This window comes from Seriola dumerili, unplaced genomic scaffold (genome assembly GCF_002260705.1).
Source record: "Seriola dumerili isolate Sdu_G_001 unplaced genomic scaffold, Sdu_1.0 BDQW01000036.1, whole genome shotgun sequence".
NCBI lineage: Eukaryota > Metazoa > Chordata > Actinopteri > Carangiformes > Carangidae > Seriola > Seriola dumerili.
The window spans coordinates 307,953-332,226 of record NW_019174291.1 but is presented as its reverse complement, the minus strand read 5'-3'; the positions used below and the strand labels follow the sequence as shown (position 1 = coordinate 332,226).

General features: G+C 41.4%; 3 protein-coding genes across 8 annotated transcripts; 1 reads left to right on the top strand and 2 right to left on the bottom strand.

Annotated features, from left to right (window-relative positions):
• The first annotated feature begins 2,371 nt into the window (after positions 1–2,371).
• On the top strand, positions 2,372–8,752 carry LOC111216957 (cyclin-dependent kinase-like 1). Of its 5 annotated transcripts, none has more exons than XM_022738627.1 (10): positions 2,372–2,412; positions 3,082–3,270; positions 3,393–3,514; positions 4,614–4,686; positions 5,752–5,842; positions 6,212–6,412; positions 7,036–7,118; positions 7,221–7,277; positions 7,533–7,685; positions 8,149–8,752. In XM_022738627.1, exons 2-10 carry the CDS (start codon positions 3,103–3,105, stop codon positions 8,242–8,244), a joined length of 1,044 nt encoding a protein of 347 aa, XP_022594348.1. In that variant the 5' UTR covers positions 2,372–2,412; positions 3,082–3,102; the 3' UTR covers positions 8,245–8,752. The 5 variants fall into 5 exon arrangements, with proteins under 5 accessions (XP_022594348.1, XP_022594347.1, XP_022594344.1 ...); XM_022738626.1 differs by lacking the exon at positions 2,372–2,412 and adding an exon at positions 2,425–2,515; XM_022738623.1 differs by lacking the exon at positions 2,372–2,412 and adding an exon at positions 2,425–2,601.
• A 93-nt stretch (positions 8,753–8,845) lies between these two features.
• On the bottom strand, positions 8,846–15,138 carry LOC111216956 (cytochrome P450 2F3-like). 2 transcript variants are annotated; one of them, XM_022738620.1, is made up of 9 exons: positions 14,843–15,138; positions 14,222–14,384; positions 13,341–13,490; positions 12,186–12,346; positions 11,263–11,439; positions 10,909–11,050; positions 10,272–10,459; positions 10,052–10,193; positions 8,846–9,868 (listed from the first exon to the last, which is right to left on the bottom strand). In XM_022738620.1, exons 1-9 carry the CDS (start codon positions 15,011–15,013, stop codon positions 9,687–9,689), a joined length of 1,476 nt encoding a protein of 491 aa, XP_022594341.1. In that variant the 5' UTR covers positions 15,014–15,138; the 3' UTR covers positions 8,846–9,686. The 2 variants fall into 2 exon arrangements, with proteins under 2 accessions (XP_022594341.1, XP_022594342.1); XM_022738621.1 differs by having other exon boundaries at positions 14,830–14,919.
• A 2,779-nt stretch (positions 15,139–17,917) lies between these two features.
• LOC111216859 (cytochrome P450 2G1-like) lies at positions 17,918–21,691 on the bottom strand. Its single transcript, XM_022738491.1, has 9 exons — positions 21,521–21,691; positions 21,261–21,423; positions 20,986–21,135; positions 19,942–20,102; positions 19,575–19,751; positions 19,141–19,282; positions 18,810–18,997; positions 18,558–18,699; positions 17,918–18,372 (listed from the first exon to the last, which is right to left on the bottom strand). The coding sequence occupies exons 1-9, from the start codon at positions 21,689–21,691 to the stop codon at positions 18,191–18,193; spliced, it is 1,476 nt and encodes a 491-aa protein (XP_022594212.1). The 3' UTR covers positions 17,918–18,190.
• Positions 21,692–24,274: the final 2,583 nt, after the last annotated feature.

Below are 24,274 nucleotides of genomic sequence, written 5' to 3'. Positions count from 1 at the left end.
CACACTCTCTAGCCTGTCTGAGATTGAGGCAATGATGACTGACAATGTCAACAAGCCCTGCATGGCACTAGTGTCTCGCCAACCGACCGCCACATTTACCTGGTGGCTGTGAAGGGTGAACGCCTGCCAGGCCAAAGAACTGAGGCACTTATGGGACAAGCCGGTCTAAAAGTAGAAGGGTGAATTTCAAGGGATGGAAAGCCAACAGGGCAGGACTGTGTGGTGCACTGCCCTTGGTCTGGGTGCTTTTTAGAGGTTGGATTGTGTATTTTCAAAAGGAAGGCCAGACTAAAACAAACCGGTGATGGTTTCAATCATTTTGTCTCTGTTTGAAGGATGATCCAATGCGGAGATATAAAGATAGTAAATTGCCATTGTAGTCTTTTTTTTTTTTTTTAGCTTTTGCCCAAATGGCTTTCCCATGGGTGTCTATTGTCGTCCATTGACTGGCACAGTTATGCAGAACGAGCAATTCATCTACCACTGGCAATAAATGGTGACATTAACATGAGGAAACTCAAGGCAAAAATCCCCCAAAACACCAGCTAGCTTACAATAACAACAGAACACAATGTATTGTCCTGAAGTGAGAACTGCACTATCTCTCTGATTACCGTCATGATAAGATGTTGACAGTAAAATTAGGGTAGCTATCAAATGTCAACAACTACAACTGTAACTTGTCTTGTTGTGTGTCTGTGGGAGCTTTGATGGGTGTGCACTGCCACCTAATGGTCAAAGATGGGATGTCATTTATAGGAGCTCATGATTTTCCTTTTGTGGTTGCCGTCAGCCATCGACCTCAAGACTCATGTTTAAATATTTTGTTTATATTTTCTCATACATGTTCGTATTTCTATCTATATATTCTTTTTGCTTACATAAAATACATGTGCAGTATAAATGTATGCTGTCATTATAACAGTAGGATAGAGAATAGTCACAACAGACATAATTACAGATCTTATCCTTGTATCACATTGTCTCAAAGACAAAATAACATTAGCAAAATTAGAAACGAAAAATCTTGCACACACCCAGAGGCTTTTCCTTGATGAAATTAAACTTAAGGAGCATTTCCTCTTTCACTCCTTTAATCAGAGATGTATTCTGTGACAGAAATAAGGACTGTGTGCTGTCAGACAAAGAAAATATGAAAGCTGTATTAGCCGAACAGAGGAAACCAGGGAACCGATGTACTAAATTTTGCTGTGACAACACGTTCCAAGTATATGTTCTGACCTATTTTCTCTGTGCTCCACTGGTCTTTTAACATTGGCCTATGAACATAACAGGCATGAGCCTTACTGACTCCGTACAACCAACAGGTCTCACCAGTCTGCCATGCGGCATTTCATACCCTTCACCACAAGGCCCTGATGCCAGCACCTCGAGGTGTCTGTGTGTCTCTGAGCACAAGAGTGCAACAAGGTCTGCTTTCCCATCATTCACTGTGAAGTTCTAAATGTGTGATTCTGCAGAGGATCCCACAGAGCTGTGGCAAGCCCCAAAGTCTTTGAGCCAGACGAGCCGAGGGAGGATGCTGGGAGAAGAAATATTCACAGTCAACAGAGAGAACAGTAACAGTCTACAAGTCATGTTACCACATCAGAACTGGTCCAGCATATTTAGGTAAGTAAAAGTAGAAGTACACCAATGCAAAAAATACTCCACAACAAGTACAAGTCCTGCATTCAAAAGCTTACTCAAGTAAAAGTATGGTCTCATCAGCTAAATGTAAAGTTAAGCAGTTGAATGAATACTGTCAGTGTTATATTATCATAGAGCCTATTCTTAGATTATTATTGCATAAACGTGCATTTTTGCTGTAGCGCTTCCAGCAAACCTCTGCCAAAACAGCAGATCGTCATTTAAAGGCTAACGGTCCCATGTACAAACAAAAATAAAAATAAATAAAACAGTAGTAGAGTGAGACTTACCTGCGGTTCTGGAGTCCGGTTTGAACTTGTACATGCATTGTCCAGATATGGATCCTGTCAGGTTTCTGAATGTTAATAAATCAAGCGCACCTTCTTCTTTTTTGTAGCTACTGTCCATTGTAACACTGCACATAGATAGATAGATAGATAGATAGATAGATAGATAGATAGATAGATAGATAGATAGATAGATAGATAGATAGATAGATAGATAGATAGATAGATAGATAGATACTTTATTTATTCCCTAGGGGAAATTCAGGTGTCCAGCATTTATTGCGTTTCTGGCTACATTAGTCGGTCGGAAAACAAACGGTCGGGGTGCTTAACCACCTCACCTGTCGGCCACCTGTCTCCATGGATACAACGCACGTGTATTCGCATGCGTTCTAACGTACGTAGTCAGCTCTGTGAATTGGTATCCAGTGCTGCGTCTTGTTGCTGTTGCTCTTTTCTGCGCAGTTTCTAAGGGGTAAGTTAAACATCGTAATGGGCGGCCGATTATTTCAGTGTGTGCGAATGTAGGAGACAGAGTTTCAGCATGAGGAGTGAGTAAAGATGAAGACTGAGACTGAGTGAGTGGACTGTACTGAAGGGAAATACTAAAGCAGACAGGGTTACTAGGGGTGACGACGCACAGGACAAGGAGACAGCGGAGAGAGTAAGTGAGTAAACAGTAGCAGAGAGAGAGAGAGAGAGAGAGGGTGAGAGACCTCTATAACAATAATCCCCAGTGAAGTTACTGAAGTTATACGTGGCTACGCTCACATATATGTCGCTTTGCGGACTTTTGGTGGATTTAAATCACCCGCAGACTCGCTGCTGACTTGTCCATGAAGACCCTGTCAGATTGTGGACAGGTGAGTGAGCCTACCAGCCTCAGGCTGTGATCGTGAGTAGGTTTTGTATACAAACAACACGCGTCTTCTGGACTGTGGGATTATCTCTCAGGTGTCACAGGTTTTGTCACACCTTTTGAAGAATAATAAAAAAAAAAATCCTTCGATCAGTTTTCTAAGGCGACTGTGTCCCAGTGGAAATAAACACCACAGAAGTGCATCTATTGATGTTATACTACTTTATTTTACTTTACTTTTACTTTTTTGAATGAAGTTTGAGAAAACTTTTTGCCTTTTGACAGGTGACAGCTTCTGACTGCCCAATGGAGAAATATGAAAAGCTGGCCAAAATCGGTGAGGGCTCCTATGGAGTGGTGTTCAAATGCAGACACAGGGATACTGGACAGATAGTAGCCATCAAGAAGTTTGTGGAATCTGAAGATGACCCGGTCATCAAGAAGATAGCATTGAGAGAAATACGCATGCTGAAGGTGAGCAGAGACTATTATCACCCTCTACTATCAGGTTTGTTCACACTGCAGGTGGATATGTGCAGGCACACAGGTACACATAAATGCTGACACAGTGTCCATATTCTCTGTTGGTCCTGCAGCAGCTGAAACACGTGAATCTGGTCAACCTGCTGGAGGTCTTCAGGAGGAAAAGACGGCTCCACTTGGTGTTTGAATTCTGTGAGCAGACGGTCCTCAATGAGCTGGACAAACACCCACGAGGGTAGGTCAGGGGCAACACAGCACTGTGTGCAACAAAACTGTCACCTCCTTACATGTTTGTACGTGTTCACTCTCTGTAAGCTGTTCTTCATTAGAGCAGTGACTTCTGGGAGATACTGAAGGGCCATATACATAGAAGCTGAATATAATCATTCACTTTTTATTCTCAGAGGTCTATCAGGTAACCTCTCTGAGAATCCATGACAAAATGTAAAAAGTAACCAAGCTCATTTCCTCAAGTACTAAAGGTACTTATACTTTACTTGAGTGCTATCATTTTATGCTACTTTATATTTCTATTTGGCTACATTTCAGTTTTTTAGACCACTGCCTTTCTGTAACTTCTAGTTACTTTGCAACTAAGATTTTGCCTTTTGCCTTTACGCAGCCTTGCTGTTGCATAAGTGGTACTTTTACTTTTGATACTTTAATTATATTTTGCTGATAACCCTTCTGCATCCGTACTGAAATACAGTTTTAATGCAGGACCTTTAGTAGTAATGGAGTATCTTTAGATTTTTATCTAGTTTTAATTCATCTGTTTACCCTGCAATTTAGCAAAGAACTCACTGTTTGCATTTATTCATTATGGGCACTGCCCAAACAGCAGCAGAAAGGAGCAGGCTGAATTACAAAGAGGGAGTAAAGACTGTTGCCAAGAGATTTCAAAGACATGGAAATGCCAGCAGCAGAGTCAGGGAGGAGCAGCTCAATCTAAAGCAAAAGATTAAAGTATTTAGGGAAAATGATTCTTCTCTTTGCTCCATGCTTTGAGCACACCTCATTCCATCTATGGTCATAAGATAAGATTTTAGTTTCGTTTTTGTCATGTGAAGTCACATAGCAAGGCTAAGCTACAATGGCTACTTGCTGTCTGACCATTTTCCTTTTTCTCTCAAGGCTGTGCAGCAGAAACTCTAGCTGCGCCTGAAAACAAAGGCGCTGTTGCTGTTAGAGATAGGACTAGAGTTACCTAGGTGACAAGAGGGTTGTGTAAAGCACCACTTCTTTTTTTAAATTGTGGGAATAATAGATGACGAAAACTTGTGTTTTGTTTCTCTTACAACAATCAGTATTCCTTTGCCTGTTGTTCTCTGCAGGGTACCCGAGGCTCAGCTGAAAAGTATAGTGTGGCAGACTCTGCAGGCTGTTAACTTCTGCCATAAGCACAATGTCAGTATATTTTATTTTATATTCTCTGGGGTTGTAATATAGGTTTGGGGTTTTCAGGACTAACTTGGAATAATACTCTCATGACATTACATTGAAGTTACTGGTCTCTGTAATCATTTCCTCCTCTCCATACTGGCCATGAAGTTATCCATTTCTAGTGTGACTACACAGTAAAAGATAGGGGACAAAGTCCACAGCTTCATGTTAGCCGAAGTTGACTTTAAAATGCATTTTTTTAAAGAGCAAGTATTGTGAATTTTGTCCAATATATTTTACAGAGCAGTTGAAAAGGAGAAATGTCTCTAGGAACAAATAACTCTCTACCTTTGGCATCTGATTATTGTTTTATAATAGAATCTAACTACCTGAGCACTTTTAAGCTGAATCAGTGAAATTACTATTAATCATTATTATATCATGGTAATACTGTTTGCAAGAGCAATCTTATTTTAGTGTAGAGTGTATGTTGATATTATATACAGTAGGGTCCAAAAGTCTCAGACCACTTTCAGGCCAGAATGGGAACATAGACATGTTTAAAATGATTGAGAATTAATAAGAAAAATATATATAAACATATAGAATTTTTATATACATGTTGTTTTAATAAACTTGCATATATGAATTAAATATATATTGTTAACATATATGGTCACAACATGTTACACCATATAAAAATTCATCATATTTGTAATATATGTACATATAATAACATATCCCCTTATAGGGCCGTATATATCATATATTACATTTCTGTGTGGGTAGTTAACTTGCTCACTGTGGCTCCTTGCTTGAAATATGTTTAAATCCCAGGGCCGTGCAAAACCAGCTCATATCTGACAGGCTCTTTTTTCAAAACAAAATATTAGCTTGGAAAACTTCTGAGAACTGACTGAAGCTGTCCATCAGGAGCCCAGGTTTCAGTATTAAAATGTGTATAGTTGCTATTGTTCTTCCACATTAATTCCTATTCTAGTCAGCATTAATATAAGCCTCTTTCTGTGTCACTAAGAGTCTGTGTATCATGTTGCCTAAATCCCTGATCCCTAAGCCTTTATGTTGCAGTGCATCCACCGTGATGTAAAGCCAGAGAACATCCTCCTGACCAAAACCGGAGTCATAAAGCTCTGCGACTTTGGCTTCGCCCGCATTCTGAGTAGGTCATCCAGAGAGCCAGTGCTTTATGTGCATTTAGTGTTAATGCTCCTCTAATGACTTATTCAGCACGGAACCTTTATCATCTCCTACTGATCTCCTCCTCACTTTCAGTGTTTCAATAAATGCATTGCAAAGGAGGAGCATCCAGCCAGTTAGTGCGTCTCTGTGTAGCGTGTCTCTGTTTACCCTCCCTGCCTTAGGTTTCAGTGTTATGTTACCATACATTAACATGTAGTCAATCAGCATGCCTTGTAATCCCTTCCTCTACAATGTACTTGTTATTTAGTGTTCATTATTCAGTATCTTAAGTGTGTATTGTGTCCATTCAAGTCATCTGTGTGTGTGTGTGTGTGGTTGCTATACTCAGCGGGACCAGAGGATGACTACACGGACTACGTAGCGACCCGCTGGTACCGGGCCCCGGAACTGCTGGTTGGAGATACTCAGTACGGGCCTCCTGTGGACGTGTGGGCTCTGGGCTGTGTCTTTGCTGAGCTGCTCCACGGGAATCCACTCTGGCCCGGGAAGTCTGACGTCGACCAGCTCTACCTCATCCGAAAAACTCTAGGTACACCGATGAATAATCTACCTATGGATGCACTTGCACAAATTTAAATGCATAATTATGAAGGTCACTATACAGATCACATGACATTACTTGACAGGTCCCAAGATTAGCAGATGGACTTACTCATAGCTCAGTTTTTAAATTCATGATAGAATCACGAAAAAATAATCACACACTGCTGTGGTTTGATTCTTTTGCTTTCACATCACAAACAAACTGCAGCAGTTAGCTTGAAAGCAGATCTGCCTTTTCCAGCAGTCATTGTACCGTTGTTTGGTCACCTGACAGCTTTCATAAGCTAACTAAGACCTAACGGGAAAATGCAGCAGAGTTTGTTTGAACTGGACCAGTAAGGTTAGGTGTGAAAGAGCCTTTAAGAAACATGGGTAGGAAACTCTTTTACAATCCTTTTACAATACAAAACTTCTCTTGTGGGTTTGTTGAATCAGTATAGAAATCAGGCCTTGCTACTTTATTTTGAGTACACCAGTGACATGAACTATGGATGTTTTAGATCTTAGTTCAACTTTCGCTTAAGGTTTGTAAACCATTTACCACATGCAGCCACTGATGCAAATTTTGGCAGCGGATGAAGATTCTGATTCTCTCGTTTCTGACCTCAGGTGACCTGATCCCTCGTCACCAGCAGGTCTTCCGCTCTAACGTTTTCTTCAGTGGAGTCAGTATTCCTGAGCCTGACACAACGGTACGAACCCACTGTTACAACTGGGAAGGCATTATGTTGTTACCGGAGAGGTGATGGAGTGTGGTGAAGGTGTAGTTACTCCCCATTTGTTTGTGCTCTTAGGAACCCTTGGAAAAGCGCTTCCATGGAGTGTCCCCTCACGCCCTGCAGGTTATGAAGGTATGTTATGTTTATGTTTAATAGATACGAACCCACTGGGAATGACTGGTATGCAGTATATGTTGGCCAATAAGTAATAAAAAAGTACAGAAAAGCTACTGCCATTACATACTGTCAGTCACAATACTTTAATAATCAAAATTAAGGTATCCTTTTAGAAAAATATTATAGTCGTTTTTAGGTTAATAAAGGAGTATTTGGGTATTGTATCTGCCAATGCGTCATGCTAACTCTGTACATCTCTGTGTTGAGCAGTCATGCCTGGTGATGGACCCGTCTCTCCGGCTGTCCTGCGAAGAGCTGCTGGAGCTGCACTATTTCCAGGAAGAAGGAGGACCCAACTGGGTCCGCGAGGGTGAGCGCCCAGGAAGACGACACGACAAAGGCACCCGGCGCAGACAGGCAGGGGTAAGTATGAAACATGGTGGCTTAGGGTTAATCCTGTAAGAAATCATTTCCTAAACCCCAAACCTACACCTAACCTCCACCTGCTTTAAACCTGGGTCATCCATCTGTACCCCATCCAAAATCAGCTTTTCTTTATCTATTATATATTATTATGCTCCAAACTGTTAAAGTATGATACACAGCTTACATTTGTCGGTAATGTGAGAGCTGCTTCCAACAAGCTACTTCCTTACTATTGCCATAGATTGTCACTTGCATGAGTTCAGACTGATCACAGCTGCTGATCTCTGAGATAGGAAACTACCAGCTTTTAGCAGCCACAAGGACAAGGACAATTCCTCTTACTGCATTTTTATCACTAGCCACCCTGTCGGAGCATCATCAATTAAAAATTGTTTGAGATGTGCACAGAGGATAGCTCATGTGGTTTACTCATGGGATCTTTCCCTCTCTCCCTTTCTAGGCGCAGTACCTGCCTCAGTTACCAAACAGCAATATCTCACCAGCACCAGATGTCAAGAAGCAAGTGAAGCATAAATATCACCTGCCCAACATCTAACAAAGCAACAAACTGGTCTACAAGTTTGTGCCTGAACTGAAAGAACATGGACGCTTCGTGCAATTATCTGAATACAGTTTAATTTGAATATACTTATACACTGGGTGTGAATGAGAAAGTATTTTTAATTCTGTGATCACGTTCACTCGTCCACAGACATCATCATTTTATATTCTTTACATAACAAACAACAGTTAGGGGGCAGCTGCAGGTTAGGCAACACACTACGATTACCAAAGAATGCACACTCCATGTGGTCAGTGCTGAACACTGTTTGCACCAAACACAATGGGCGCTGCATTTTAACACCTCTATAAGAATCATATAAAATATCTTCTTAGAATCACCAGTGTGCCATCATCACTTGGACATGAATACCGGAGTTTTATTGTTTTCTGCAGCAACTGATTCCCACACAGGTTCATACTGGCCATCGAATATGTACAATGTAATACTGTAGGATTAATCTATTCAACAAGCGAGTCAATAAAACACCATTTCAGTTGTATTTATGTTCTGATACGTTTCATTATAAAAATATGATGATTAAATGCATTTAGCTTTAGGTTCAGTAAACATATTTTTCATTTTGTATTATAAAAAGGAACTGATGTGTAACTTCCTGACTCAGTCTTGTTAAGGTCTAATACAAGCTGCCATGAAGGCTGATACGCTACGTAATTTGATGGGTTCTAATCAAATCGCAGCCCTAGTCTTCGACAACGATCCCTGAAGTCTGACATGGATGTCCACTCTGTTGCTCAGACACAAGACAGTGATACACTGGAACATGCATCAACACACTGACAGCCTGACACACCGCTTGACTGATCACCTGACCTTGAACTTATCAAATTACTGACGCAACTCCTTGTTATACCTCACTGTGCTGAGGGCTGTAAACCTGCAGGTTAAGGCCCTACAGCTGGTCTCAAGACGATTGATGGAATTTGAGTAAATATGAGGTATTTCTTGTTTTATCAGTAAATTAAGCATGAAGATAACTGTATACTGATTTATAGTGTGATTCATCCAGTTTTCTTCAAAAGCAAACTAACCCAGAAAAAGTAAATGCAGTCAAATGTATGTGCACTGTGTATTCTGGGTGAGAAAAAAAGAGAAGCACCATAATGACAAACAGGAAGCGAGGTATTAAGTGAGACAACCTTTCAAAAAACTTTGGAAAAGCTTTTTAACATTTGGCAAATGTGACTGTTACACTGTAAAATAAGGCACTGGCACATAGAATATGTGTAAACGCGAAGAGAAGGTGGTCAGACAAGACTATTTTGGTGAAGTCATGGCATATGTCAAAGTTACAAGCACAGGAGAAAGAAATATTTGTGTTTGAAATTGTTTGGAATTAAGTCCTTTGATATCAAATAATCCACTTTTCAGAGGTTGAGGGTCAGATGAAAGGCTGAAAACAGCGGACCGTGCCGTCACCGAGGCGTGGCGATGATGTCGTACCTGCGAGGCACATTGGCAAAGCCACTGCACTCAGGGCTGAGGTCTACACCGTCAGGTCCTCCAAGGCAAGAGAAGGTGAAACGCTGCAAAAGTGACACCAAGAAGAGGAAGATCTCCATGCGAGCGAGGGACTCCCCGACACAAGATCTCTTTCCTGAGAGATAACCACAAACCAATGAGAATGAAAATTAAAATTTATTGTAGGGACTGGGTTTATAATTAGCCTCTTCAGCTCGGAGCTTAAGCATGACAACACTAAAATCTGCTAAGCAAGCAGGTCCAATGTACAGCTACATTGTCTGAGCAAAATCAAAAGGGCAGTTACTAAATAATTTACCTGCAGAAAATGGCAGGAATGCAGGATTTTTCTTAAAATTGCCATTTTGGTCCAGGAAGTGCTGGGGGTTGAAGGACCATGGGGTTTCCCACTGTTTTTCCTCTTTCAGCACAGAGTGCAACAAGGGAATAATCACTGTATCCTGTTGAGACAAGACGTCATATCAGATGGAACATGTTGTGTTTTCTGTATCAATAACAGTGTGATGAAACTAGAATACCTTAGGGATTGTGTAACCCCTGAAAGAGATGTCCTGGAGGGAGTAGTGAGGGACGCTAAAGGGGACAATATCCATTAGACGCTGAACTTCATGGAGTACTGCATCTGTAAAGGGGAGGGACTTCCTGTCCTCCATAAAAGGACAACGCTCCTGTCCAATCACAGCATCAATCTCCTGCTGCATGTTCTCTTCAGAATGAGGAAAACACAGGTATTTAACTAGTGCAGAAACACTTAATTAATCAATTAGTAAATCAGTTCTCATGAATCATTTAAGTGATTCATAAAGCAAAAACACCCTGCCAACATTTATTAATTGATTCTAGCTTTTATATTTCACACATGCTTGAAATTCATCTCTGGAGTGAAGTACAGTGAATGTATGTAACAACAGAGCACAATGTCAAACTTGTAGAGCTCAAAATGCTCATCAGCATTCATCAACATTACATGCAACCAATGACAAGAGCTACAATGTCCTGAGTCTATTAAAGAATATTTATGTGAACCTACAATGATCATTGTATAATCAAGATGTGTTTAAAAGAAAGAAGGTTAAAAAATGTATTTAATGTAAAAAGTCATTAGACCAGTTTCTAGATTCTCTTTTAGACTGGTTTCCACTGGTTGAGACCTACCCTGTATTTTGGGGTATTTGATCAGCACAGTTATTGCAAATCTGATGGTGGAGCTGGTGGTTTCTGTTCCTGCCAGGTACAGATTCAACACTGTAGACACTAAATTGTCATAGTGGAACTCGGTTGTGGGAATGTGCTTTTCCTTAAAGGACAAAACGAAAACCATTTGACCGTTATGACAATACAACTTGCAGGATCAACATTCAAGATGTTAAAACAAGAGAGTTCCTCTGTGCACATAGTGGTCTGAAGTTCTCAGCATTTGCAGAACTCTCTTACATTATATACTCTATGTGAGTTAGCATGCTGACTGTTAGTTCACAGAGGCTTATTCTGGTTAATTCTCTGCCATACCTGACCGAGTCTCATGAGGAAGCAGTCGATGTAATCTCTGGGTGAGCTGGGGTCCAGCGTGTCCTCATGTTCCTGGATCTTTTTCATGGTAAACTCTCTCACCTCTTCAATTTTGGCAAACATATTGTGATGTCGACCCGGCACCCATTCCATCAGCCGAGGGAAGATATTATACATCTGTGATGTCGGGGGGGGGGGGGGGACTCACTGAATAATGTATTAGCTGAGTAAGAAGTACCTGCCAACCTTTGGTATTTGAGGTGTTACATAGAAAAAGAAGCACTGACCCTCACTGCATGCAAACCTCAAATCATTCCCTAAGGGTCTGACTGAAAATAAATCACCACCAAAAAGAAAGAAGAGTTTTTCTGTACCATGGCAACTGTACTTTTGCAGGAGGAATTGAACATAATAATGGGTTAAAGAAAACAGAAACAGGCAAAACACAACCAAGTGAAGCAAACATGCTATTTAGTTTAACATATACTGAACATCACATTTAGAAAAAAAAAAACTGCAATAAAATTGAGCAAATTAAACAAAATTACCAATTTGACAAGTGCAAACACAAACCTACAACGATGCTGCGCTTCAAACACAAAAGACTTAATACAAAAGGATTTAATAAAAATGTAATGCCAGGTGTTCAGCCAGTATCTCCAACAGTATCTGAATGATTGGTGAATGTGCTTGTTGCTTGTGCTTTATGCAGCATGCGACATCTCTTTCTAATCAGCTATAGAAGTTATTGCACTTATAAATGAGCTAATGGTGAGGTTCCTTCAGTATTAGTAAATATCAGATCATTAATTGCTCATTTAATGCTGGAGGATTTTGCTCAAAAGCACAAAGGTTCACCCTAACCACCATCCCACCCACCCAACACGCTGCTTCACATTCTCTGCACCACCTCCTCCTCTTACCTGACCCCAGGGACTGCTGATAAATTTCAGGACTTCTGAGATTGTCTGCAGAAGGTGGAGGAAGTGATCATCATCATAGCTGAAGCGCTGACCAAACACCAAGCAGCAGATCACATTGGACACAGTGCAGCTCAAGAAGTAGGTTGGATCAAAAGGTGTAGCTGGACCAAAAAGAAGAAAAAAGTGCTCATTACATGTTCAGTGTGACCTGTGGCTTTGGACAATTAGAAAAGAGAACTTAATCAAAATCATTTCACTGCCTGGGAACAAATCTTAAAATATCATAAACATATAATACTGCCATCATTAGGAAGAGAATCAGCAACTGATGCGATCATTCACACTTATTCAAAACTGTAGGTAAACCTCAGTGTTTTAAAAGATTTTATAGGTTTACAAGACATTTTATAAGATGGCTAATTTAATTTAGCATTCTTTCTGCACTAATAGGACACATATTAAATGATTAAATAAAATGTGCTCCTGCAGAGAGGAAAAGGATCAATTGTGGTATCAATAATACCATCAATAATCACATATTCATAAACTCTCAGTGTGATTTCAGTGAACAGATGACATTTCATCCTCCTACATGTTCTGCAGAAACTACCTGATGTTAACAGTCAGGCTTCTGACTACATAATAACAATGCCTTAAATGTGCTACTGTATTGCATAGACTTTCCATTTAGACAGCATATACTACTACACCATCAGCACGCTTGAATGAATAACTTCAGCTTGGGGAATCAACCATCAAATACTTATGTACGTGATAAAAGTATGATTGAAAGCTCCAGGACAGATACTAAATGGACCTTGTGATAAGATTGTAACAAATTAAATTTCAGTCTCAACTACATCAAAGTTCCTGTTTACAAGGATGGCAATGATGAATTGGTCTCAGGCAAAACATCATCCCCCGTCAATACAAAATTTGAGATACAATCATTCAGGATGAATCTGCATCCCAGTTTACCCCAATTTGCCTCGTGGTATCACACACATTAGCTTGCTCTCAGATGAGTTTTGGCAGTGAGAATAGAGAGAGAGAGATCTGTTCCTGCACATTTAAATCTGTATATCGGGGCTGTATATATATCAACAGAGCAAACACACACACAAGGCTTGCACAGTCATTCTCACACGTACATACCTTTGGTACTGTTTATGCGGGCCACCAGATGCTTGCTCTCTTCCTGGATCCACTCTTCCATCCCCTTCCGTCCCATTCCAAAGTCTCTTAGGGTTGTGAGGGTGAAGCGTCGCAACTGCCGCCAGCGATCTCCATTACTGATCCCCAAACCTTTGAAAAAAATGTAGAAACTCATTATAAATCATGATAAACAACCCTTGCCACATCGAGAAATGCTCAAGAACAGACAGGAAGAGGAGTACAGGGATCTGACGATGGCCTTCAGTGAATGGAGCGACAAGAACTGCCTCCTTCTGAACACCTCCAAGACCAAGGAGATGGTCATGGACTTTCAGAGGTGTGGGCCCACCCTTCAGCCAGTCAACACTCGAGGGAAGGACATTGAGGTGGTGCACACTTATAAATACCTAGGTGTGCACCTGGACAGTAAACTGGACTGGTCCCTGAACACGGAGCCGGCTCTTTTGCCTCAGGAGGCTCAGGTCCTTTGACGTCCGCAGTGAAATGCTGCACATGTTTAATCAGTCAGTGGTGGCCAGTGGACTCTTTTATGCTGCAGTCTGCCGGGGCAGCAGCATGTCAGACACGAAACCAAGGAGACTGGACAAGCTGGTAAGAAAGGCTGGGTCTGTGCTCGGGATCAATAAAATATCTATCTATCTGGCCTCCACCTACAAAAGAAACAGGCAGTTCCACTGTCTGCACTGATATACAGTCAGTAACACTGTTGGGGCGGTAAGGAGCAACAGGTCACTGTCTTCAAATTTTAAGCCAGAAGAAATCAGTGAAACAATGATGTGCAGCCCAGTATTAAGGACAGAGAAAGTCCTGCTCAAACATGTTGACGTGGTACACATATCATCACAAAAATCCCATATTACCATAGCCCTTGGTGACTCTGATCAGGAAAGGAAGAGGAACTCTGCCACTGAAGTCATCTGCCTGGTCCACCAGTGCCTCCTTCACAGCATCATACCCCACCAGAACCACAGTGCGCTGACGGCCCAGGTACACAGTCATCACAGGGCCATAGGTTTCACTGAGCTGGAGGTAAAACAAAGCAATAAATATGCACTGGATTCTTGACAGGGCATGCAACGAGCAAGACAAAGCAAACACACCCAAAGTGCACAGCAGTGAGCAAAAGGGGAATCCTGGGAATCTTAGCAAACACATATCACTGACACACAGGTCATGCAAACATAAAACTATGACCGAGACTTAGTAAGAGAAAAATAAATGAGCTGAAGTACACTTGAAATACATATACTACATATATTTCTTTTGACAAGTGAGAATGGCAAAAACTGAACTGTGAATCAGCAGAGTAATTTAGGCATTCGAGTAGTATGACTATTTACAGACAGTGGCCAGAACAAACATACAGCACGTTACACACACAATACACTAAAGCCAAACCAAGGGCAGCAAAGCTCAATATTGTTATGTGCAGACAAGTAGGTGGAAAAACATGACAGAGCAGTCAAACCTCTCACTGTCACCTTTCGCAGAGATCTGAACGGAGCTCTTTTGTCCAGCTGAGGCAGATTCCCTACGACAGGCAGGCCTGGGGGTCCCGGAGGTAAACACAGCTGACTGCGGCTCTTCAGGCTCAACAGCCACAGCAAAGCGATGATTAGTCCCGCTAAAATCAGCGTGCCAGAGAACTCCATAATACTGCACAACAGGAGGCATCGAGCTGTGTCCTCACACAGGTCTAAGTTGTTGTGGGCCGATTATGTAACCGTGTCAGCCGCCGAACCTTTAGCCTCATTTTTTTGTTGATTTATGGAATGCGGCGTAGTAGGAAATAGAAGTTAGTAATTGTTTTTTTTTTTTCCTCGTTTTTTTTTTTATTTAATTTTTTTTTTTTAGAAAACTTTATTTACACAATGGACCTTACAAGTTCCAACAACAGTAACAAGGAAATGTGTGGTCGAGGTGCACAGATCATAATACGTAAAAAAAATAAAAAATAAAAAATTTAAATAAAGAAATAAAAATAAAAAACAATAATAAAGAAAGTTCAATCAAGTACAAATAAAAACATTCATTACATAAAGCTTTAGTTTTCACAGTTTTAGTGTTTGTACAGTATTTTAATGTGTTCAGATATGATTTTAACAAGTGCACCTGTTTCCATTTAAAGTTTCCTCAACTCAAAATTTAAAAACTTCCAATATTTCCCATCAGTTCTTTCACTTTCGGGCCATCTTTGAATACTAATTTATTGTTAAGGTTGGTGCTACTTGCAGCACAGGCAGGTCCAATGAAGGAACTTCAATAGACTGATGAGGACCAGCCTAACAGTCAGATGAATGAACATGCAGGTACAGACAACAGGTAACTACTCGCGGGTAGGGGAACACACTGGGGGGGGGGGGTAAGTGGAGCAGGGAAACTCAGGTGATTAAGAAAATAGAGAACAGGTGAGCAAGTGGATCTGGAGACAGAAAGGAAGTCTGGAGACCTCTGGTGGGTGGATGGAGTATGACAGTTGACAGTACTGGAGGGAAACGGGGTAGGGGGAGATGGCAGGTCCAGAGGAGGGAACAAGAGAGCCCAGGGACAAACCATGACCGTTATGTTAGTTTTGATAATTAAATTTAGAGATACGTTAAGTAAGAGTGAATTATTGAGCTTCCAGTAAGCTTTAACCAGAAATCTTTCAGAGTTTTTATATTAGCCATCTATCAACATGATCATTTACAGTAATATTGAAATCTCCTCCCGACATGATCTTCATACCCTTCATAAAGTTTCAAACAATTTCTTGTTTTTCTTAGCATTGTTAGCACCACAAACATTGCCAGTTAGAAAAACCTAGATTATTGTAAGAAAGAACCATGAGAATGTAGAGTCCATGTGGGTCAGCTTGAGTGAGGATGATCTTCCCACGGAATCTGTGTGTTTCTGCTGAGTGCTGATTTCCAGGCAACATCCACAAGTCCTCCCTCCACTGTGATTATAATCTTCATCAACAGAATGATTTTCCCTTTTATTGCATAAAGGAATAATGTATTTACATGTATTGTCCAGGGCCTTCTTTAAACAGAACAACTGTCACTGTAACCTGAAAGCTTTTGTGTAGAAAGCAGAACTTATCCTTCTAGCTGAATCAGTTAGTGTTTCTCCTTGTTACCCACAAAGGCGCTCCCTTTCAGTTTTTTCACAATCCTCTGGAGTAAGATCCTCCTTGAAGCAGAGATGTCTTTGCTTCAGGTATTCGGTGCTTGGACGTCTTCCAGACCATGTCAGAAAAATGTCTCATTGAGAACTGAAGGCTGACATTGAAGACTTGTGCTTTGGTTGGGTGTTTTTCTGCCAAGCCTGTGAATAGAAAAAAGTTAATCCCACATACTTCTCTTTATAGCCCAGAGCTATGTTTTGACATATCGCTCACCTTCACTCTCGCCTCCTCTTCTTTTACAGGCAGATCGAGTAGGCACAGATCCCTCCTTTTTTTTTTTTGAAGCGCACCACCTCCAAAACTTTGCTTTTCAAAAGCTGGACCTTTTCTTTGTCTTTGTATTCTAGCTTTTATGTCTTGCATGTCTGCGGAGAGAAAGTTCATTGAAGATTTGAGCCCCACAACAGACTACAATGTTGTCTGCTGTTGCTTGTTCCTTTTTCCTTTTTTTTTTGTGATAAAGGCAATTTTGTAGGAGTAACAAGTGGGTGGCCTTCACTTTTCATTTTAGCTTTGGGATGTAATATTACTGCAATTCAGCAGATTATGTCTCTGATGTGCTTCTTTGAGTAAGTTGGAGGAGCCATAACCATTCAGCCGCCATCTTGGCCTCGACCTTCTCATTACCCAGAGTAACTCAAGTTCTCGGAGTACTGAGCACATGCAGAGCCCTAAAAAACTGTTGTTGCTGCTGGTTTATTCCCAGGCTTTAGCGTCCTGAGACAGATCAGTGCATTTAACCAACCAACCAGGCGGTGGAAAAGCTCTGGAACATGAATGAACTGATGTCAGTACTGGAGCCTGGAATGGAGTAACATGCAGGTATGTCTATTATTCCTAAATGCTCTCCTGCAGAGAACTTTGTTTCAACTTTGCTGAACATTTGCTTTTCTAGTGGTTGACTCCAATGGCAAAGGTAATTTATTATTTATTTATATACACACACTACTATGTAAAGGTTTTGGCCCTAATACTTTATTTTGCAGGCCAGTGGGAGTGTGTGCTCTTCACTATTTAATTGCTCTTCCTCCAATCAGATTCTATGTTGAATTACAGTATATGTAGTATAAAGAGGTGTATAGAATTTTTCCTCTGCAGGAACAATCGTGTATATAGTGATATTTACATTTGTGTAAAAGTGGTACATGTAAGGGGCGCCTCAGTGGCTCACCTGGTAGAGAGTGTACCATTAGGACTGGGCTCGAATCTGACCCATGACCCCTTGCTGCATGCCCCCCCCCCCAACCTTCCTGTCACTCTCTCTCACTGCTACTCTAATAAAGGCATAAAAAGCCCCCCCAAAAAATAACTTTAAAAAGTAGAACATGTGGTAATAATAACAACAAAACATTTTTATAGAAGTAATTTACTTTTGTTGTGTAAGAGAGCATGTTAATACAATTAATACAGGCACCAATAACTGATTGAAATATATACAAAAAGAAAAATACATATGAAAAGACCATCTTAAAAACCCTTCAAAATTGTGCTTGGGGAGTAGCTGTTCTTTAAATTCTAAGTCTGATGGGCTGTCTGCTATATCACAGAGGTAACAGCAAATATTCATCACAGCAAAAGCCACGTATGTTGTATAGAGATTCTTGTGTGTGACTCAGAGTGCTTTAAGCAATGACAGACGGTCTGAGTGGAGCTCCTCTTTTCACCGTGGCGTGGCGATGATCTGGTACCTGCGTGGCATATTGGCAAAGCTGCTGTACTCTGGGATGAGGTTTATACTGTCCGGGCCCTCAGTGCAGGATACGGTGAAATGCTGCAGCAGCGACACTATGAAGATAAAAAGCTCCATACGAGCCAGAGACTCGCCGATGCAGGCTCTCTTTCCTGTGAAGAGACAGTCACAGACAAAGCACTGTATGATAAAAAAAAAATCTTTTCTTGTGATTGTGAAGGGCAGTGAGTGAGATACTTTATATAGCACAAGGTAACATGGTTGTTAACATGGTTGGCCAGCAAGTTAATAGCACGTTAACTGGTGATTTATAAACTAACTATGGACTGTGTTTTACCTGCAGCAAACGGCAAGAATGCAGGATTTTTCTTAAAGTTGCCATTCTGGTCCAGGAAGTGCTGGGGGTTAAAGGACCAGGGAGTTGCCCATTGCTTTTCATCTTTCAGCACAGAGTGCAACAAGGGAAGGATCACTGTATCCTGTAGAGATAAGATGTCAAGCATTTTTTTCCCATTCAACATCATGTTAATCCATGCAACGCTGCGGGGTATAGACTCTGATGAATATGAAATCTCAGAATTGAGAATACCTTGGGAATTGTGTAACCCCTGAAAGAGATGTCCTGGAGTGCGCAGTGAGGTAGGCTGAAGGGGACGATGTCCAGAAAACGCTGCACCTCATGGATGACGGCATCTGTGAAGGGAAGGGACTTCCTGTCCTCCATGTTAGGGCAACGGCCTCTTCCAATCACACTGTCAATCTCCTGCTGCATTTTCTCTAAACAAGGCAAAGCAAAAATGTACTCTCTGTTGTTATGAATGCTGTTAGAGCGGTTTATCTACAGGCTTACTCAGCTCTTGACCACACTGTATTTACAACTGGTAAAATAGGATGACCGTGTCTTCTGTCAGGGGACCTACCCTGTATGTCTGGGTATTTGATCAGCACACTGAGGGCATATCTGATGGTGGAGCTGGTGGTTTCTGTTCCTGCCAGGAACAGATTCATCACTGTTGACACCAAGTTGTCGTAGTGGAACTCAGTAGTGGCAACGTGCTTTTCCTGAGAGGACAAAGTGGTAATAGTGCTATAAGATGCACCGCAGAGCAAAAATTCAGATTATTAAAATGCAGTTCAAGCAGCAGGTCTCTTTTTTTTTTATTGGATCATTTGAATAACTAAACAGCAAAATCAGTCACAGCTACACCAAGAAAACAATTCTTAGTACCCAAGATAATATTAAGGAATTATTTTAATGTTTTTTGATGAGACCCTTCAGATGAAAGTGATATTGCTCAGTAGATATTGCTCACGTTCCCCAAACAAAACAAATGATCCTGACGTTCTTTCCAACCTGATTCATTCGGATGAGGAAGCAGTCGATGAAGTCCCGCGGGGAGCTGGGGTCCAGTGTTTCATTGTGCTCTTGGATCTTCATCTCGATAAACCCCCTCACCTCCTCAATCTGGGCAAACACAATGTGCTGGTGGCCGGGGAGACGCTCCATTATCCAGGGAAAGATGTTGTACATCTGTGGGAGGGAAGCCGACAGCACACCACAGCTTTGTCTCTCAGGAGATAATAATGTGAAAATGCGTTCAGGATGTTGAAATGCTGTATATGCATTTTGGGAAATTATTACTCTCTCTTAATATATCTTGAGAACACCATATGAAAAGCAGAATAAAAACATTGTATTTGGAGGACCATCAGCCGCTCACCTGACCCAGAGGGCTACTACCGAACTTTAAAATCTCAGATAGGATGTTGAGGAGGCGCAGGAACTGCTTGTCTTCATAACTGAAGCGTTGGCCAAATACCAGGCAGCAGATCACATTGGAGACTGTCCGGCTCAACAACAATGCTGGGTCAAATGGTGTAGCTGAGGAGGGGAAAGGTCTGTTAAAGGTACTCATCAAAAGAAAAAGGTGATATTGGAGAGTTTACAAAATTCACTGAGAGCATGTTTTTACCCAACATGCACAGGTTTTTCTAACACCAAAAGCAAGACGTGCAAACTCTCTCACTGGACATTTCAACAACCCGCTGTAATCAGTCTCAGAGCATCAACAGTGATCTGGGAGAAAAGTTTGCATCTTTAAAAAGATGTTTGGTTTATTACAACTTGGGTTCTGCCTTTTAATCATTTAATTTAATAATTGACCTTTATTGGTCAATATTAAATGTTAAAACATCAATCAAATGTGTAAATTCACCTCCAGTGAGACAATTCACCACACATGCTATTTGTTCAGTAGAATGCAGTTTAAAATGCCCTGTTTGTTATCTTTGTAAATCAAGGCTTTGACCGAAGCCTCAGTGTTTTAGCTGGTTATGTAACATACTCAGTGGTTACTTTGCACACAGTGCTATCAGGCAGAGATAAAGATTAAAGATTGCACAGAGGAAAATACACAGAGCAACCCAACAGAGCTTCTACACTCTCCTTTCAGTTGCTGACCAATTATCTCATGTATCACCTACTTATTTTGTGTCTGTTCAGTCTATTTTGTTAAGGTTCCAATTTGCTGTCAATTTGTCCTCTGCAGACACAATAAGTTTTTTTTTTTTTTTTTTTTTTTTTTTTTTTTTCTGCTAGAGGTGTTTATGATTAAACTTTTCTTTATTCTCAGGTTCACTTAGTCATCAGATGTAAGAGTTAGAGCTGAACAAAGTAAACTCTGCTTGACAGGTTCTGCAGTAATCCTCTTTCACATCACCCCTGTGTGAAATACGTGCGCTTACAACAACAGCTGAACACACACCTTTGAATGTTCCTATACGATCCGTCATGTGTTTGCTCTCCTCCTGGATCCACTCCTCCATGCCTCTGCGTCCCATCCCAAAATCTCTCAGGGTTGTCAGTGTGAAACGTCGCAGCTGGCGCCAACGCTCCCCGTTACCGATCCCCAAACCTGACAAATGGAAGCGTGTGCTTGATGACCAACTGGAGCCATGTGAGAGCAGCCATGTTGATACAGAGACATGAAATAAATAAATCACTGGTGCCTGGACAGAGATGACAGATTTGAAGTGTTACCATAGCCCTTGGTGGCTTTGAGCAGAAACGGCAGCGGCCCTCTGCCTGTGAGGTCATCTGCCTGGTCCACCAGAGCCTCCTTCACTGCATCATACCCTACCAGCACAACCGTCCGCTGCCAGCCCAGGTACACTGTCAGCACAGGACCATAGGTCTCACTGAACTACAAACAGACGTCATTCTTTTTAGGGTAATAAACACTCTGATTCAGATTTCTGTTATTCAATGTGAACAATGCCGAAGAGAGTTCCTGCACTCACCTTGAGAAAGCTTTTAAAAGGTGCATGTTTGTCCAGTTGTGGCAGGTTTCCTATGAGAGGAAGTGCAGTGGGTCCTGGAGGCAAACGATACTTTCGACTGTTTTTTACACTAAAAAGCCACAGTAGAGCCAAGATTAGCCCTGCCAAGATCACTGTTGCAGTGAAGTCCATAACGCTCTGCTCGTGTCTCTTCACCTGTCACTCTGTGACTGTCTCTGGTATCCTGAATATTTGCCTTTATACGTGACAGGGGGCTGGCAGGAGTGCTGCATTAGGCCACAGGTGAACCATGTGACTCTCCTGTGTACCTTATTACACTTTCACCTGATTGTTGTTTTTCATCAGCTTAAAGCCGGTGTGAAGTGAGACGGACGAAGCAAATTGTTTCAACATTTGAACTGAATTACCCACAAGCAGAAACTTGTCATGCTGACATTGTTTCCCAAATGAGAAATCACACACACACACACACACACATACACACACACACACACGCACACACACACAACTTCTCCGTACTTTCTCATTCATTGTGTACATAGCATAATTGCATTCTGCATACAAAGCAAGTAAACAACCACTGTTCTACTCCTGAAATCTAAAGGACCTTCCCCTTCTTGTCATGCCCTATAACTAATCAATCCAGTCTTTGTAACAAATAATTGGTGTCACTATTTCCTTTCAGGGAGAGAGAGCGTTGGCTGTATTGGCTGTATTACAAATGCAGAAGCGTGCGCACGTGCCTTGAGATGGAGAGAACTTCTCCTGGACAGGTAACACGGGCTGATAACTTAGTTTCCCTGTAATATCTTGTTTTTCTTTTTTTCTCTGCCTACACCAGCTTTAAATAGTTATGTAATATATGTATATTTTGCCTGCACCACTATCAGAGTGAGAGAAGGATAAATGCACTGTGCAAATCCAACAAAGCTTTCAAAGCCTCTTCCTTGGTATATATGAAATATACGGATTAACAACAACAGCTGAATTGAATGTATTTGTGGTCCATAATGTGTTCCCCCCCAATCCCATAACGTTTTCTACATTTGGTATTGTTGTTGTCTTCTCATCAGTCTCTGTCATGCTGAATTACTATATCTCTGTTTCTCAAGTATTCGCATTATGTTTTGTTTATATTTAACGGGAAGTTGGCAGGAGCACAGCATTTTGCAAGAGGTGAACTGAGGTGTGCAATAGTAATGGTTATAATAACAGCATGTTTTTTTTTTAAATTCTACACAAAATATATAAAAATATAAGTTCAGTGTAAACTTTAAAAAAGCTCTAAACTTTGTTAGACTTTGGTCTGGTTGGCAGTCATGCCAATATTGAGCAACAAGGCTTTAAGTTATATTATAGTATTCATAATATGAAAAACTGAGTGCTGTTTGTGGTTAAGAGAGAGAGAGAGAAAGAAAAGAAAGAAAGATTACTGGTCTTTTAAGCAGAAAGATTCACATTTGGAGGGGAAATCTTCTCCAGGATATCAATTATTTATTTTCATATAAGTGAAAAATAACAATTTCTTATCAATTATAGTTTCATGATCACAGTCAGTTGAGTCCTTTTTATATGTGACAAAGGAAAACAGCAAGAAAGCATAATGTGATCATGCAGATATTCCGCAACGCTTTCCTTGCCCTCAGTGGTTTGTAAGCAGGTGCTGGATGTTGATCTCAGCACATAAAGCTAATCCTGGTGCAAACACTGAGAACACACACAAACACATGTACACAATTCCACATCCAGCCCATGAGCTTATTTTTGCTGTGAGACAAAATCTCAGATAAGCACACACGGCCATTCAGACTCATCATATCCCCCCTCGTCTGCAAATCTGCTCCTTCCTTCATCCCTCCTCTCCAAACGAGGGCCCGCTGTCTGCGCTGCTGCTCCGCGCCAGCCAACACGCGGTCATGGTGACAGCGGGATTTATTTAAGAGTTCACCTTTGGACTGAATTTCATGTACGATGCTGGTGTGTGCGGCTGTTTGATGATGTGGCAATTTCTGAAAGCAGGGCAAAAGGAATTCAAGCAAAGTGACATGGAGAGAATGTGGATGAGGAGAAAATATTCACAGAGATCAAGTTATTAAAAAAGTAGAAAATGAACACAGTGATGAGACAAACAGTTGAGAAACACTATTTATATCATTCTTAGACTAAAGTTTCCTCATAAATGACTGCATTGCTGTGTGGAATCATTATCCCTCAACCTCAAGCTGTCCTGTGGCATGGAAAGAGTGATACATCACAGACAGAGTGTTCAGAGGAGTCAGGATCATGAATGATTTACCTGAGGAGCATGGGCATAAGGCCAAGAAGCACACCTTCATTAATTTATAAATTAGACATATAGATAGCCCAACGAGTGATTAATTAATAACAATGCCTTTATATTATAAAGGAATAGCAACACAGGGATCTTTATGAGAACAAAACGTCTTTGCAACAGTTTCTAGTCACAACTAAAAAGCAAATCCTCCACAGTCGAATGCATCAAAGTCGGAGTCTCCTTCAAAGTCGAAGCTGTTGAAGTGCGGGGAGTCGACGTCCTGGCTGCAGGCGTGGAAGGAGCCTCCTGCCGGGAGCTCTGAGAAGCCTCCTGTGCCGTGGGCGATCTCCGGGCCTCTGCTGGCAAGAGGAGAGGACGGGGAGCAGGAGCTGAGGTAGCCCAGAGCAGAGGAGGCCGCTGCCCCCCCCATCAGCAGGCACACCGCCCTCACTGCCCGTGCATCGCTGCTGTTGCCGTGG